This window comes from Marmota marmota, unplaced genomic scaffold, assembly GCF_001458135.2.
Source record: "Marmota marmota marmota unplaced genomic scaffold, marMar, whole genome shotgun sequence".
In the NCBI taxonomy this organism is placed as follows: domain Eukaryota; kingdom Metazoa; phylum Chordata; class Mammalia; order Rodentia; family Sciuridae; genus Marmota; species Marmota marmota.
The window spans coordinates 7,325,623-7,340,926 of record NW_025999960.1 but is presented as its reverse complement, the minus strand read 5'-3'; the positions used below and the strand labels follow the sequence as shown (position 1 = coordinate 7,340,926).

At 34.9% G+C, this 15,304-nt stretch overlaps 1 protein-coding gene across 2 annotated transcripts in view; it reads right to left on the bottom strand.

Moving 5' to 3' along the window:
* Positions 1-15,304, bottom strand: part of Lrrk2 (leucine rich repeat kinase 2) — a 127,686-nt gene that overhangs the window by 77,814 nt on the left and 34,568 nt on the right. For both annotated transcript variants that reach the window (XM_048802542.1, XM_015493229.2), the window contains exons 14-18: positions 14,526-14,632; positions 5,591-5,735; positions 5,319-5,458; positions 3,673-3,801; positions 3,429-3,599 (exon numbers count right to left, since the gene is read on the bottom strand). In XM_048802542.1, coding sequence (XP_048658499.1) covers positions 3,429-3,599; positions 3,673-3,801; positions 5,319-5,458; positions 5,591-5,735; positions 14,526-14,632 — 692 coding nt within the window. The remainder of the gene's footprint in view (positions 1-3,428; positions 3,600-3,672; positions 3,802-5,318; positions 5,459-5,590; positions 5,736-14,525; positions 14,633-15,304) is intronic.

Here is a 15,304-nt window from a genome sequence, read left to right as displayed (position 1 = left end):
GTAACATCAGTCAAATAAAATGCCACATTGGGGTTAGGGACAGTGAAGGAGACATCATTCTACTTGCTCTCCCCACCACGACTTGGTTAGTACGGTTCCAGGTCTCCATTCATGTATTTTCATGCCCATTATTAATCCCCCATGTTCTTCTCTACCAGTACATGAAATTACCAAATCCTCAGAAAGCCTAATATGATTAATCCCATCTTTGCTCTGAATAGTCCTTAATCATGCAAACTCTTGGTAAATGAAAACTACTCTTGGTTCCTTATTCTGCACCAGCACAAAATAAGGTAGACTCAATAAATCTGTCTATTATACATAATCAATAATTGATGTTTGCTAGATACAAGTAAATTGACAACTAAGATAAATTCTGTAATACATTTTAAATGTAACACCTTGTAATCCATGGATGTAAAGATCTCCCCACTAGTTCTGAGAATCATCATACTCAGGGCCTCACAAACGCCAGGCAAGCACTCTACTGCTGAGCTATAACCCAGTCTTACAGACCTGATTTTGCTTTTAAAGGGGAAAATATAAACAAGTGCACAAAGTCTGAAAGAATATGAGAAGAGGAATAAAATGAAGGGTTATTTTTGTATAGAAAATTTTGGATAAATTGAGAGAAGAGTAGAGAGAATTTCTTGTAGGGAATGTAGTAAAATCTCACTTGGGTAATTTTTCATTATGTTGTTTCCCTAATGAGAAATTAGAACGGCAACTCCTAGGTTTTTTTCAGTTCTTTGGTATCTCTAAGTAACATCAGTGCAATGATCTGTGTACAAAAGATGCTCAATAAAAGCATATTGAATTATTGAAGGGAATAATTTAATTAATTTAATAACTGAGAAACAACTATTTTCAATGTTGCTTGCTTAAAAGAAATTGGACTGTATAAATAATCTGATTATTTATTTAGTTTTAATGCATAAACATAATGGCGCATGAAAATGAGTTACAAGTTCTGTTTCTTTTTGTGATGATTACTAATTAGCACGAACTTAATCTTACAGTTGACAAATTGATTTGAATCCATAGGCAAGTATAAAATTAAATAAAGTAAGCCTTATAAAATAAGTTACCAGAAAACATAGTATCCTGCTGATTATTTAATAATGTGTATTAAATCACAACATAATTGCTTTGTTAGAAATATTATTAAGTTTCTAGAAACAGACCTAGTGCTATCTAAATGCTATTTTTTTGGAATGTTATTATGAACTCTAAAATTTATACAGCTAAGAAAAATCTGAAATACTAGTAATGCATGTTTATAAACCTTTGTTGAGTACATATATACGTAAAGAATGATACAAAGATGAACAATATGCTTCTCTTTCCATATAACCCACAAAACATACAGGAGGTGTACATAGGTTATGACAGACTTACAAAAGAAGTAAACATTAATTGTGCTTGAGGATCTGGTGATGAGGGGAAGGCTTTATTTAATAAAGAAAATTTGGATTAGAACTTGAAGGAAGAGAACAATCAGATATGTGTTTGCATGGTTTAGTAAGAGACAGGGAGAAGGAATGAAAAAACACAGCATCACACACTTCAAGGGTGGCCGACAGCAAGGGATGTATGTGAATGACACTTCCAGGGGTATACAGTGCACAGGCTACATGGACACATGATGAAGCTCTCAGAGGAAAACACTGTAGGCAGAGAAAAGGAAAACAAAGAGGTAATGGTTGGAAATTGATTGTAACAACAGAATTGTATGTTGTGTGAAAAATGTCTAGAGAATAAGTTGTATGGAGATGCATAGTAAGGGACACGTTTGAAGTTATTCATCCATAGGCTAAGATAGATAGACAAGTAAAATGAAGAACTGACTGGACAACACTAATAGGACATTGTTACCTCTGAAGTTCTGGGACTCTAAACCTCTACAACAAATCACAAGCAGCTGTACAATACACTAGTAAATTCTATAGTGAACAATAATAGAATATACTGAACACTATCGAAGATAAACAAGTGGCCAATGAATGCATGAAAAAGTGCTCAGCATTACTAAGAATCAGGGAAATGCAAATCAAACCACAGTGAGATATCATTTTACTCCAGTAAAAATGCCTACTACCAAAAAAGACAAGATAACAAGCACTGGCTTGTTAAAGATGTGAAGAAAAGTAACCCATGAACACTGGTGGTACAAATGCAAATTAGGACAGCCATTATAGAAAACGGTGTATAGGCTCCTCAGAAAACTGAAAATGGAACTCCTATATGATCCAGTAATCCCAGTATTGGATATACATCAAATCAGTAAGTTGAAATCAGTATGTTGAAAAGACATTTGCATTTCTGTTTATTGCACCACTATTTACAGATGTGGAAACAATCTGGGTGCCTATCAACAGATGAATGGATGAAGAAAATACAGTATATGGGCACAATGGAAAAGACATTTGCATTACCACATTTATTGTATCACTATTCAGCACAGCCAAGATGTGAATGAGTCTAGGTACTTATGAAAGGATAAAAAAAAAATGTAGCATATGTATATAATATGTATACAATAGAATAGTATTCAGCCATAAAAAAACACTGAAACCCTGTCATTTGAGACAACATGAATGAGCCTGAAGAATATTATGTTAAGTTAAATAAAATTTTAAAAGAAAGTTAAGTGAAATAAGCCAGGCACAGAAAGACAAAACATGTTCTCACTCATATGCAGAACCTTAAAAGGTTGATCTCTTAGTAGTTGCGTGCACAATGGTAGTTACCAGAGCTCTGGGTGGTTAATAGAGATGGAGGAGTTGTTGGTCAAGTATATATAATTACAATTATGTAGAACAAATATTATCTTAAAAGTCCATAATAGGCAAATATATACAGAAGTTAGTTAAGCAATTGCCTTGGACTAGGGATAGGAAGTAGCGGGTAGGTGTAGAGGCAGAGAAATGAGAAATTACTACTAATGGTTGTGAAGTTCATTTTGGGGTAATAAAACTGCTCTAAAATTGATTGTTGTAATGGTTACACAACTCTGTGATCAGATTAAAAACCATTGGATTGTGCACTTTGTGTGTGTGTGTGTGTGTGTGTGAGAGAGAGAGAGAGAGAGAGAGACAGAGAGAGAGACAGAGAGACAGAGACAGAGAAAAAGAGAGAGAGAGGGAGTCTTGCTATGTTGCCCAGCATAGCCTCAAACTACTGGGTCAGATATCCTTCTGCCTTGGTCTCCCATGTAGCTGGAACTACAGATATGTTCCACCTCTCCAACTCAGACTGTATACTTTAAATAGAACTGTATGACACGTGAACTATATCTCAATAAATCAGTTTATTGTAAGACAAAGGAAAAAAGAACAGGAGGTTAAAAAAGAGACAGAGAGAGAGATCTATCCAGTGACAGGGCCAAATAATACAGAAAAGACAAAAGTGAGGCATTGAATATTTACCTGACAAATTAAGGAAGTTGCTTCGTTTGCTTGATTAGTGTCAGCTCCCAGCAGCAGCAGGCATTCAACCATGATGCTATTATTCTGATCACATGCTCTCTCCAGCATCACACTTTTTAACTCATCATCCATAGCTAATTTTGCAAAGCATTTACAACAGAGGTTTAGAAACTAAAAAGAATGAAAATGAGGATTAGAGCCAGCTCCGTATGTAACACTAGGTTACAGGTGAAAAACGTGGTACCTGTGGATCCTTTTGTTCCATGATATTGGAAGACATCTGATGGAATATTACTGAATCAAATGAATGATGCACCAGCAGCTTGGGAAAGGATACTGACAATTCAAATATCGCCAAGATCGTCTGAAATCCCTGAAGGTATGACCAAAAATAATAACATAAGCAATTATGGGCAAAAATGAATAAATAAAACAGAGAGCTTGTATATGATACTTAATATCTAATACGTTTGCTTAACTGAGTGGATACATTTGCTGGGTCCTATTCCATGTTAAAAAAAACAATCCTGTACTCCTTGCTCTCTTGTTGCTGAGAAATACAGCAGGAACACAGAGAATAAATGGTAGCCAACCAACCATCCTCAAACAAAGCAGGAAAAAAGGCTCATTCTCCATACAATTTGGCTGTTAAAGATCCCTGTCTGAAATGATACCTTCCAGATCAAAATCCAGACATGAACCAAGATCCGAACAGATGATTCAGCAGGATTATAGCTCCAAATAGGAATTTACAGTAATTTTTGTTTTTACTAGCGGATTGGAGATTAGTTTCTCTAAGGAGCCAAGAATTTTCCCAATTTGTGCTGTTCCTTAATTGTTTTTTATCTTAGAAATAAATGTTCACTGCTAGATTACATTAATGTTGAGTGTATTTGAGAAGGCATTCTGAAGTGTGTATTTTATTTTACTGTTTTATTTTGTTAACAGGAGTGAACCCAGGACTTTGGACATGCTAGGCAAGTGCTCTACCACTGACCTATACCATTGGCCTTCCCTTTGCTTGCTTGCTTATCTATCTATCTATCTATCTATCTATTTATTGGTGCTAGAGCTTAAATTCAGGTCTTGCACATGCTAGGCAAGCATTCTACCATGGAACTACACTCCCAACTCCCCCGCCCCCAAATAATACACACACACACACACACAAACTTATTACAATACTACAACCAAGGCAAAAACTCTTAAAGAAACCATTTGTTTCACTAAGATTACAAAATAGCAATTTCTTTCTTTACTTTTTAAAACTCCCCACATAGGAGGGGTCTTGCTATGCTGTCCAGGCTGGCTCTGAACTCCTAGATCCTCCTGTCTTAGTCTCTTGAGTAAACGGGACTACAGATACACACCATCGTATCCAGCTAGTGATTTATTTCTTAATCTCTCCTGAACTAATCATAGAGCATCTTGAACTCTTTACAAAGACAGTTATTATATATCATGCTTTAAATTGTGCTTAATTAGAAATATTTTAAAATATTATTTTGCTTCAGGGAAAAAAATCAAGAAGTAAAATTACTAGAAATGAGTAGTCCACCACACAACACAGAGAGTGACAAACAATGATAACTTGTGCTTATCTAAAATCTAAACAGAAAAAGAAATCAGCTAACTGTAATTTCTTTAGCACATTTTCATGGGAAAGACAAATGGCACACAAACAGTAATTTCAGAGATTTAATAATGAAACACTAGATCTTTAGAGAGTCAATCCAATTCTCTTCGCCTTCCATAATTAAAATACTACAAAATGATAAATGGTTTTTAATTAACTAGAATACCCCATTAATGCAAGTGGGAATTGCATAAAATGCCCTGAAAGTAAAATCTTCACAAGTTCCCAAATTTCCTTCCAGATAATGCACATACTTTAATCTGTACTTCAGCAACATCTTTAAATCGTTGTAAACTGGAAACCAGAATTTTTGCCAGCAGATGCCCAGTTCCTACACTTAAATTCTTCTTTGTAATCAAGCATCCTATAAGACTTAAACCCAGACACTGAATTTCTAGAATAAGAGAAAAACACAACAAAATTAGTTGTTTTAAAACTCAAAACTGAAGAAAAAACTACAGATATCCAACCAAGAGCTAATGGCCTATAAAAATCAATTCAAAATCCTGTGTTCAAATGTACCGACCTTGGTCATCTGGATACATCTGCAGCGTGTGGAGTACTGAATCAATAGCACCTTCCAAGGATAATATCCCCAATGCATCAGGTAAATGTACTAAAGAAGAAATTACTTTTAAGCCACATTTCTGAATTCCAGGATTTCCAATGAACTGAAATCAAAAGGTGTTTAAGAATTTTGTTAAAAATGAGATCTCAGTACTTATCTCCGTTAAAAACAGTTAAATATTAATAAAAAGTAAGTTAAGTCATCCAAATACAAATTAGTATCTTTAATTCTGCCCTTTATATTATTCATTATTTTTTGCATTAAGAGCTGGCACTGTAACATCAATCAAGTGCTTAGTCAGTGACATGGTTTGTGCTTTCTTTTCATAGTAATCTCACGAAATTCATATGATATCATTACTAAACATATTTTGGAGAAAGGATGGTCTTGCCAATAAATGGTGCTGGGAAAATTTGGTCTATATCCAGAAGATTGAAACTTGACTCCAATCTTTCACCCTATACAAAATTGCGTGATTATTCCTACTATGAGACAGCAACTGAGGGCTAGAGGTTTAGTCACACAGACTGCAAATTGCAAAAAACTAAAGCAAACCAAGAATGTTTGATCCCAAAGCTTATGCACTTACCCAGTAAAATGCACTGCTGCTATCTCACCATAGAAAACACTAACTGAGCATTTACTCCACTCTAAGAGCTTTACACACTTTATTTCCATTTATTCTCTTCAAGTGCCTCATGTAATAGGCTCCTCAAACTTTAAAGCTTTGGGAACAGGCACTCAAGTCACATAGCTAGTGTCGGGCACAAATGTGTCTCCCTTAACAGCCCATGGATCTCAATCATAACATCTTCCAGCCTCTGTAATCTGGATTTGCTCCAGGTGATCTGACATCATTTATGCCTGGCCTAATAGCGCCACTTCTTTTCTGGGCTATCCTCATTGAGAAGAAACAGCTAACACATTGGTTGACAACCAGTCATGTCTCCCTTCTTTTGATGTCTGTGACATATATCTAAGCCTTGCACTGGTCATCTCTACTTTTCCCCCACGGAAACACTGCTCTCCAAGCTGCTACCATAATGTCAATGCCCACCTTATAGTTCTTCTTTCAAAACTTACAAGGTTATCCTTCTCAGATTTTAGCTTTCAAGTAGATAATGTTGTGTGCATACCAGTGTCATGGCATCTCTATCTCTAAGATCAGATTGCCTCCACCACAGGTCCAGGGGAGAGTTGAAATAGCTTCAAGTCAGACTTCCAGCTCTGTGTAGCCTCTCTAACCAAAATTATCTGTCCTCTCACTTTTCTCACTTAGTACTCTCAAGGAGCAGATTTCTACCCGGTCTGGTCCTTCAATGCCCCTAAAGTGTCTTCATTCAGCATCCTTTTTTTTTTTTTTTTTAAACAAGGGATGGGAAGAAGCATCAATCTCTCATCCTGAGTCCTTGTTCTCCACCCCTAACTGCTCAGATTATATCTCATCTCCTGTACCATTTTAATAGGACACTCTTACCCCTGCCTCTTAGCAATTTGTTCCTGTCACTATTACCATCCTACTATCTTTTGCTGAGTAGTAAAAGTACATCAGCTTTGGAGATAGATTTGGGTTTAAATTCTGTCAATCTGTGGACCATCAGGAAAAAGAGAGAGAAAGAGAAAAAGAGAGAGCAAACTAGATACAGTGACACATGTCTATCATCCCAGCTTGCTAAGAGCCATAACCAAGTAGGAATGAAGCATGGCATCTTTGGTTGAAAGGTAATGCCAGCAAGCCATTGAGATGATAAAGATTATGTTAAGATCTGCATTCAATTGGATATTAGACCCCTGCTGTCCGCCTCGGCCTGCTACTTGGGAAGAACTAGCTATAATTTTTATTTCGTCCCCTACCGGGCCACCACACCAACAGGAAATCCCTCCTCCGGAAATCCCTCCTACTGCACTTCCCCAACCAATGGGAATTCTCCGGGAGAGTTGGAAACATGGTTTGGTGTATGTCTCAGTGTGCTGGTCTCTAAAACAATCCCAATAACACAGTGCTATTACGAGGATAAAATGAGAAAACTCTGTCCATGCAATAGACATTGAGTAATGACCACAGGTCAAGCCTTGGACAAAGCACTCTCCTCTAAATGACAGACTTAAAAGTTATGGGAGGGGCAGTTTCCCTTAATTAATCTTCCCTTTCATCAGGCTACCACTTTTTCTTCATTTCTGAACTTATTAATAGAAAAGTCTATACCGTCTACCTTCACATTTCCCCTGCTCCTTAATTCCATATAATCAGCCTTGTCCTAACCATCCTGAATTAAAACCATTCAAGGAAAAAAAGTCCACTAACAACTTAATTGCAGCTTTCTCATCCCTTGATTTCCATGACACAGTACTCTTCCCTGGTTATCCTCAAACTTTGAAACCATTCATTTGTCTATCTCCTTAACAGTGTCTTCTTTAAACTCCAATCTTTATGCTAAGTTTTTTTCTTAAAGCTCTTCTATTCAGGAGCGGAATTTTATACATTAAATCCACAGCAGCAGCCATCCCCATCACAGCAGCAAGCACACTCATACTGCCAAAACCCAGGGAGCACTTGCCAGGAGCCAGACCCTTTGCAAAGCACTTCACATACATTAAATCATTTAACTCTCACAAAAATTTCATGATGTAGATACACTATAATTATGTATACATATTACTAAAAAGAATTCAATTGCACAGACTTTTGAGCAGATAACTCAAGGCACAAATCTAAACTCTCTTAAGCCCTAAGCCTACATTTCTCTTGGCTTGACACTGGCATCTTAAAATTCACAGGTTCAAAGTCAAAGTTTAGCATCTTCTCCAAAAAAAGAGCCAGGTTGTCATTCTGAACTTTCTGTTTGCTTAATGGTACCATCATTCTTGCTTGACAGGCGAGGCTAGCTTCATGGGTGTGCACCTGTGTGGTCATCAATGGCTCCACGCTTGGAAGGTTTCCACCCTTGGTTTAATACTCTTCTGTCACTGCCTTGAAATCTTCAACAATTTTCAAATAAGAGGTCCTGTATTCTCATTTTGTACTGAACCCCATCGTTCTTCTTTTAAACTCAAAAAACATTACAGGCTTATTTTTTTTGTGCTAAAATTATGTCAAACTGATGTTTATAAAGCATCCATCTGTGTCTTTAATATCTTCACTTCTAACCCACTTCTGCTTAAGTATTGCTCTTTGCAATGGTGAGCTCCCTTAGGCTCTAGCCTTTTCAGATCCAGTTCAAGAGTTGATCGATGACTTGTAACAGGGAATCTGTGACTTGTCTATGCAAAAAAAGAATTCAGAGTGTCACATGGTCACATGTGACCATGTTCAAACTAGCTGATAACTAAAAATAGACATATTTGATTTCTAATAGCCTAATGAACTTCTTAAAAATCTCTGTGTAGATATACATATTTATGTATTATTGGTATATATACATATTATGTATGTGTGTGTATGTATGTGTATGTGTGTGTGTGTATATATATACACACACATACATATATGCAATTTGCAAGCCTAAAATGGACTTTCTTTAACCTATCTAATGCTCTTTCTTGAAAAGAGCAGTTTACTGCATTGCTATTTATGTAGGAATTAAAGTTAACTTACCCAGTTTCTATTTAGCAAGTGTTTTTCAAGTGGAACTTTTGGAGGAATGAATGATGGAAGAATGTCTACAGACACTGCTTGGAAACATCCTATCACCCATGCTTCACATCTTCAAAAACTTTTCAAGAAATCCATAAACAATAGAAATAGCTACTTGAAACAGCCAGGTAAGCAGTTCAAAGGGAAAAAATGTCCACACTGGCCTCAGTCCTCACCACCAGCTAAACAGATAACTAACGAAAGGAAAAATGACTATTCCTTGGTCATTTACATTGATGTTGTTTCTCCATTCTCCTTTTTCCTTTCTAGATCCCACTTTTTCTCTTAATAGAAATAAACAAAACAAAAATGTATACATTGAATAGACGAAATGCTTTTGATTTGTGATCCCTTTGTTAGTCTCTAAAATATTAAAAGATTAAGGTAAAAGAGGCTAACATCATATGACTGATGTCCACAGAAAGCCATAATAATGAATATATATATATATATATATATACATATAATAAATATATATATATTATATATACATAATAAAGAGGTCCATCTATCTACATTTATATTACAAAATATGTAGTATAAACATGCAGTTCAAGAAAACTTTCCAGATTCGATGTATACCTATCGTTAGAATGAGGGCATCATATTCCAAGACTAAAATTGAGATATACCTTAATAAAGTGACTGGAATTTGAGATAAAGAATCTTTTGCATAATCAGGCAAAACTATCAAGTCACTTAAAAGTAAGAAAAAGATGAAGCCTGTTTCAGACTTCTCCACTTAAATAATCAATACTAGTACACAGCAAAAGAAAATAAAGCCCCAATATTTTATAACCAATCAAAATGTTTTCTCAAGAGTTCAAACATAAAACCAAATATTCTACACATTAAAATATTCAAGGAATGCAACTTTTAAACAAATTCTGACAACAAAGCCATGAATGCAAAAAAAAAAAACTGTAATGAAACAACTTATAAAGATTTAATCCCCCTATTTGAAGGATTAAGAAGACAGAAACCTTAGGAAGAACAGATATAAAGCTGACTGTAAATATTGTAGAGCTTCCAGTGAAGAATCAATTTACTTCACAAAAGTCAGTAGGAAAGCAAGTTTTTGGTTAGATGTCAAAAAAAATACCTTTCAATCTAATAGTAATAGCATTAAGTTACATTTATTTAATTCATGCTACGTGCTAGGAATTGTACTGATAGTTTTACATGAAACACCTCATAAAATCATCAAAATAACCCTAAGTGAAAATGTTTATTATCTCTGTTTCATACATAATGAATCTGAGACATAAGTAACTGTTCAGTCTGTAGGTGACAGACCCAGACAGATCCAAGTCCAGATATCCTGTCTCCAGAGTCCACAACTTAACTATATAAAATTTTGTAAAGCTGAATCCATAAATGCAAACACTATAATCTGTAATAACAAGGTGATGGAGAGGAGGGAAAAGGCATAAAGAAGTAGAAATATATTTTTAATTTCATTAAAAAGTGCATATAGTGTGATAAAATACATGAAGAAAAAAAAAACAATAGCCTGGGATATAATCAGATTAATGGAAAATTTGAGATTTCTTTCCATAGAAGCACATTAGAAATCTCACTTTACTGCTTTTTAATCTCTACATAGAATCATATAGTTTGGTAGGAGTGTGTAGGATTTGTTTAGTCTGTTGCTGGCCATTGTGTTATTAGGACAGATTAAAATAAACTGTAGTAAAAATCACAAAATTTCAGGGGCTGAAAAAATAATAAGTTCAACTTTTGCTTCTGCATGTTACAGTCACTCAGGAAACTCTGCTGACAGAACAAACACTGTTCCAAACACTGCAGGTCACAGTGCCTGAGAATGTTCGGGAAGATGTCTCACCACTTATTAAATGTTTGGTCCAGAAATGACAAACATTTAATTACATTACATAACCTCTAATTATAGCTTCTGCTCCAAAACGAGTCACATGCTCCAAAATACTACCCTACAAAATATTATTCTAGAATCACCAAAAGGTGGTACTAACCTTCCTCCAAGCAGCACTAATGGTTATCAAGTAAACATTTAGCTTTGTTGCTAAATGTTTATTTGTAGTATTATAATATAATAATACTACAATGACCTGCTCTAAAAAAAATGTTTTGTGTACATGTTCAAGTATATCTATATTATAAATTCTTAGAGTGAAATTGCTGATCAGAAAACAGATTCATTTTAATTTTGACGGAGATGACCAGATTTTTCTCAAGGAGGACTTTTTTATTTAAATCTACATTGATAAAGATTATAGTCGAGAACTTTTTCATATGTACATATGCCAATTCATTCTTTACCTGTTCATTCCATTCATCTATAATGTGTTTAGGAAAAGGATAAGGTAAATACTCAGCTTCTTCTGTTTTCCTCAAGTCACTGTAGAGTTAGTTGTTAACAAAAATTACTGAGTGAACTACTTTTTCTCCAGCAGTTGGGGACTATCACATACCAAGTGCACACTTTCATTTTATCTATTTCTTGAAACATCATTATGGGCCACTGCCCTGCTCCTTCCAGTGCCAGTGTAACACTTTATTCACTAAAGTTTTATAAAAATTTGATAATTTGTATGATTTAGCCAAATTTTCAAAATTCTCCTGATTATTCTTGCAAATTGATTGTTTCATAAAAATTGTATACTAGTTTGCTTAGTTCAAAAACATGCTAATATTGTTTTATTAAGGGTTCATAAATATAAATTTTCATTTTTGAAAGTCTTACCAAAAAGAAGATACATCTTTTTGTTTGTCCAGCTCTTCCTCTGCACCTCCGAGTTGAATTTCATAGTCTCTGTAGAGTAGACCTGGAAACCTTTTTGCAACTTTGCTCATACGTAATTTCCTCTTATTATTGTGTGATTGATTTTGCAGATGTACTCTTTCTTTGACTAACTATTATTTACAACTGAAACAAATGTCTTCAATATTTAATCTGGGAATATTCTGCTTCAAGATTTTTGTAAAGCATACAAGCTCTTTCAAATGGTGACATTTCGTCAACAGATTCGTTTTACTTTACTAGTTCCATGACAAAGAGAACTGGAGTGTCACTGCATACAAAACAAAGATGTGGCCAAAATGTTGAGAGTCTATTTGTCCACCAGAAATAACACAGGACAAATAGATCTCTATGGAGCAGGTGCTGAAAGTTTTCATGTGTAAAAAGCCAAAAAGGCTTAGGCATAAATGCAAGGTCAATGTTCCAAAAAGAGATTTTAGCTTCAACTTGAGTTTTATTGATATATTTATATATCTAATCACTGATTCACTTGAATAAATACTTTTCTTAGTTTCTGCTTTGTAAATGACAGTTGAATCTCAATTTTTACCTTATTTAGAATTCTTCTCTCTGGGTTTAGATTTAGCACTGATAGTTCATTTCATTATGTCTGTAATAATTATACCTAAAACTTCCAATGCTTTGTAACTTTTACTCAGAATGAGACATACAATCACAGAATTTCAGAGCTACAGAAGTGACTTGCTATCATCTTTTATATTCTCTTTTCTCAGTCCTGGTGAAGGATCAGGGGAATAACATTGGAAAGATTTTTGAAATAAAGTATCATCACTTTTATTTCCCCATGACCATAACTGCCACCCCAAAGTAAAAGTCATCACTGAATGAGATGCTGAGTACTATTACTCAGGGGTTGGCATTGTGGGGAAAAGCAGTTCTCAATCACTTCTCCTAGGATTTAGTAAAAGAACGTAAGGCTTGAAGCTGAGCAGCTTTCTCCACATCATAGTACTTGCAGGCTTTCTTGACTCCTGATTCCCTCTACTGGCTGGCTAACTGGAACCAGAGCTATCTGTAAAGCTTTTCTAGTGTCTCTGCTTCTACCAACACTAACCATGTGTTGGCTAACTGGAACCAGAGCTATCTGTAAAGCTTTTCTAGTGTCTCTGCTTCTACCAACACTAACCATGAATAAAACCACTTCCGCCTCCATGTTCATAGAATAGGTTCACAAAACTAGTACTGTTCATAAGTGCTAATATAGAACAAGTGGTTTTAAGTGTGGTTGTTACTCCCTCGGCCAGATTATGAGATCCACCACAGAATGACCCAATGCAAAATCACTTTTGTCTTCCCAATGCCTAAACCAGTTCCTTCCTATAAATATGGAAAATACTTATTTTTCAATAAAAATTTCTGAATTAAACTTAACCCATTATACCATATATTCTTTCTATATTTAAGAATAGTACAAGCAACTCACATATCACAGACAATTACAATATAAAGTTCAGTTTAAATTGAATTTTTAAAGGCAATATCTCTGGAAGTTACTCTAATTAATTCAGAACATTTATCTAAATATAGCAAACTACAAGAAATCATTTCTATGAATTATTCTGAGTACTATCTTCCTTTCATAAGAACATTAACCCTAATCATTGTTTAAATTGTTACTCATATCTTAATGAAGAACCAATTTATTGTATGGTAAACTTCCAAATTACCTTAATTCCATCAGTACTTTTTTGCATTGCACAATATGAATGTAATTCCTCTCCTTTTTATACTTAGTATTATTTGTTGATATTTGAACTATTATGTATAGCATAAATGAACACAGATATGTAAATACCTAAAAATAAGAAGAAACAAAGCACACCAAACCACTTCAGAGGTTATCTCCTCTGAAGAGAACAATGAAGTCCGGTATCAAAGAAGATTTTAATGTTTTGCCTGGATACCTTTGCAGGCTGAACCATTTACCATAAGACCACAAAAGAAAGGTGAACAGCCAGAGAGAAAAGAATAAAAACAGCAGCCATGATTCTCAGCATCACTGATGAAATTTATCTGCACATCTAAGTCTTTGGTTGTCTTTCTGATTGAGCAAATTGTTACTAGCAATCAAAAGAAGTTTTTCAAGTCCATAGTTGACAATACACTTACCTTATCTGGACTGAGTTTAGTATTCATCTCATTGCCCTTCACATCTTTTATTTTTTTTTAATTGTTTTTTGGTTGTAGATGAACACAACATCTTTATTTATTTATTTTTAATTGGTGCTGAGGATCAAACCCAGTGCCTCACATGTGAGGGGCAAGCACTCTACCACTAAACTATAGCCCTAGCCCGCCCCAAACATCTTTATTGTCATCGTATGTACTAACCACATGACTTGCTACTATCATAATAAATGGAGGGTGGAAAACTTAAACTAACACAGTCCTCTAGATCCCAAAATTTAGCATTCTAGTTAACAGTATAAAGACAGAAAAACTTATATTCAACATACCCTGTTCAAAGCTGCTAAGACCAGTTTGTGAATATCATTCTTGAAACACTGTTTTTTAACCATATTTAGCTTATGCTGAGATTCATCACTGGATTCTTCTGGCATGCCTAAATGCAAGAACAAATAAATACACCCACACTGAACAAATCATCACTTATTAAAAATTTTCATAATTTATTCAACATCATGCATGTATACATTTTTCTAGTAAGTATTTCCTTATCAAAGCACTAACACCTTAAGGAATCTCTAAAAATAGTTCATCATTGTATGTAAAATAAATACAATGAGTATGGACGTTTATTGAAATTAAAGTAACAAGTAGTGGGCTGGGGATGTGGCTCAAGCGGTAGCGCGCTCGCCTGGCATGCGTGCAGCCTAGGTTCGATCCTCAGCACCACATACAAACAAAGATGTTGTGTCCGCCAAAAACTAAAAAAAATAAATAAATATTTAAAAATTCTTTCTCTCTCTCTCTCTCTCTCTCTCTCTCTCTCTCTCTCTCTCTTTAGAAAAAAAATAGCAAGTAGTTACTCGTGGTGGAAAAATATTCTGTAGTAAACAATCTCTTGTTTGCAGGAGTAGGCTGTGGTTTAAGATTTTGGAAGGTTTTTATGCAATAGTGGAGAACTTGAGAACATCTCAATGTTATTGGGACACAATATAAAAAGGTCAGATATGAAATGCATCATACAATAAAAATAGCTGAATAATTATGAAAAAATAATTTAAGTTTCAGGATTATGATTGTAGAGAGCATGTCATTAATTTGAAGTCTT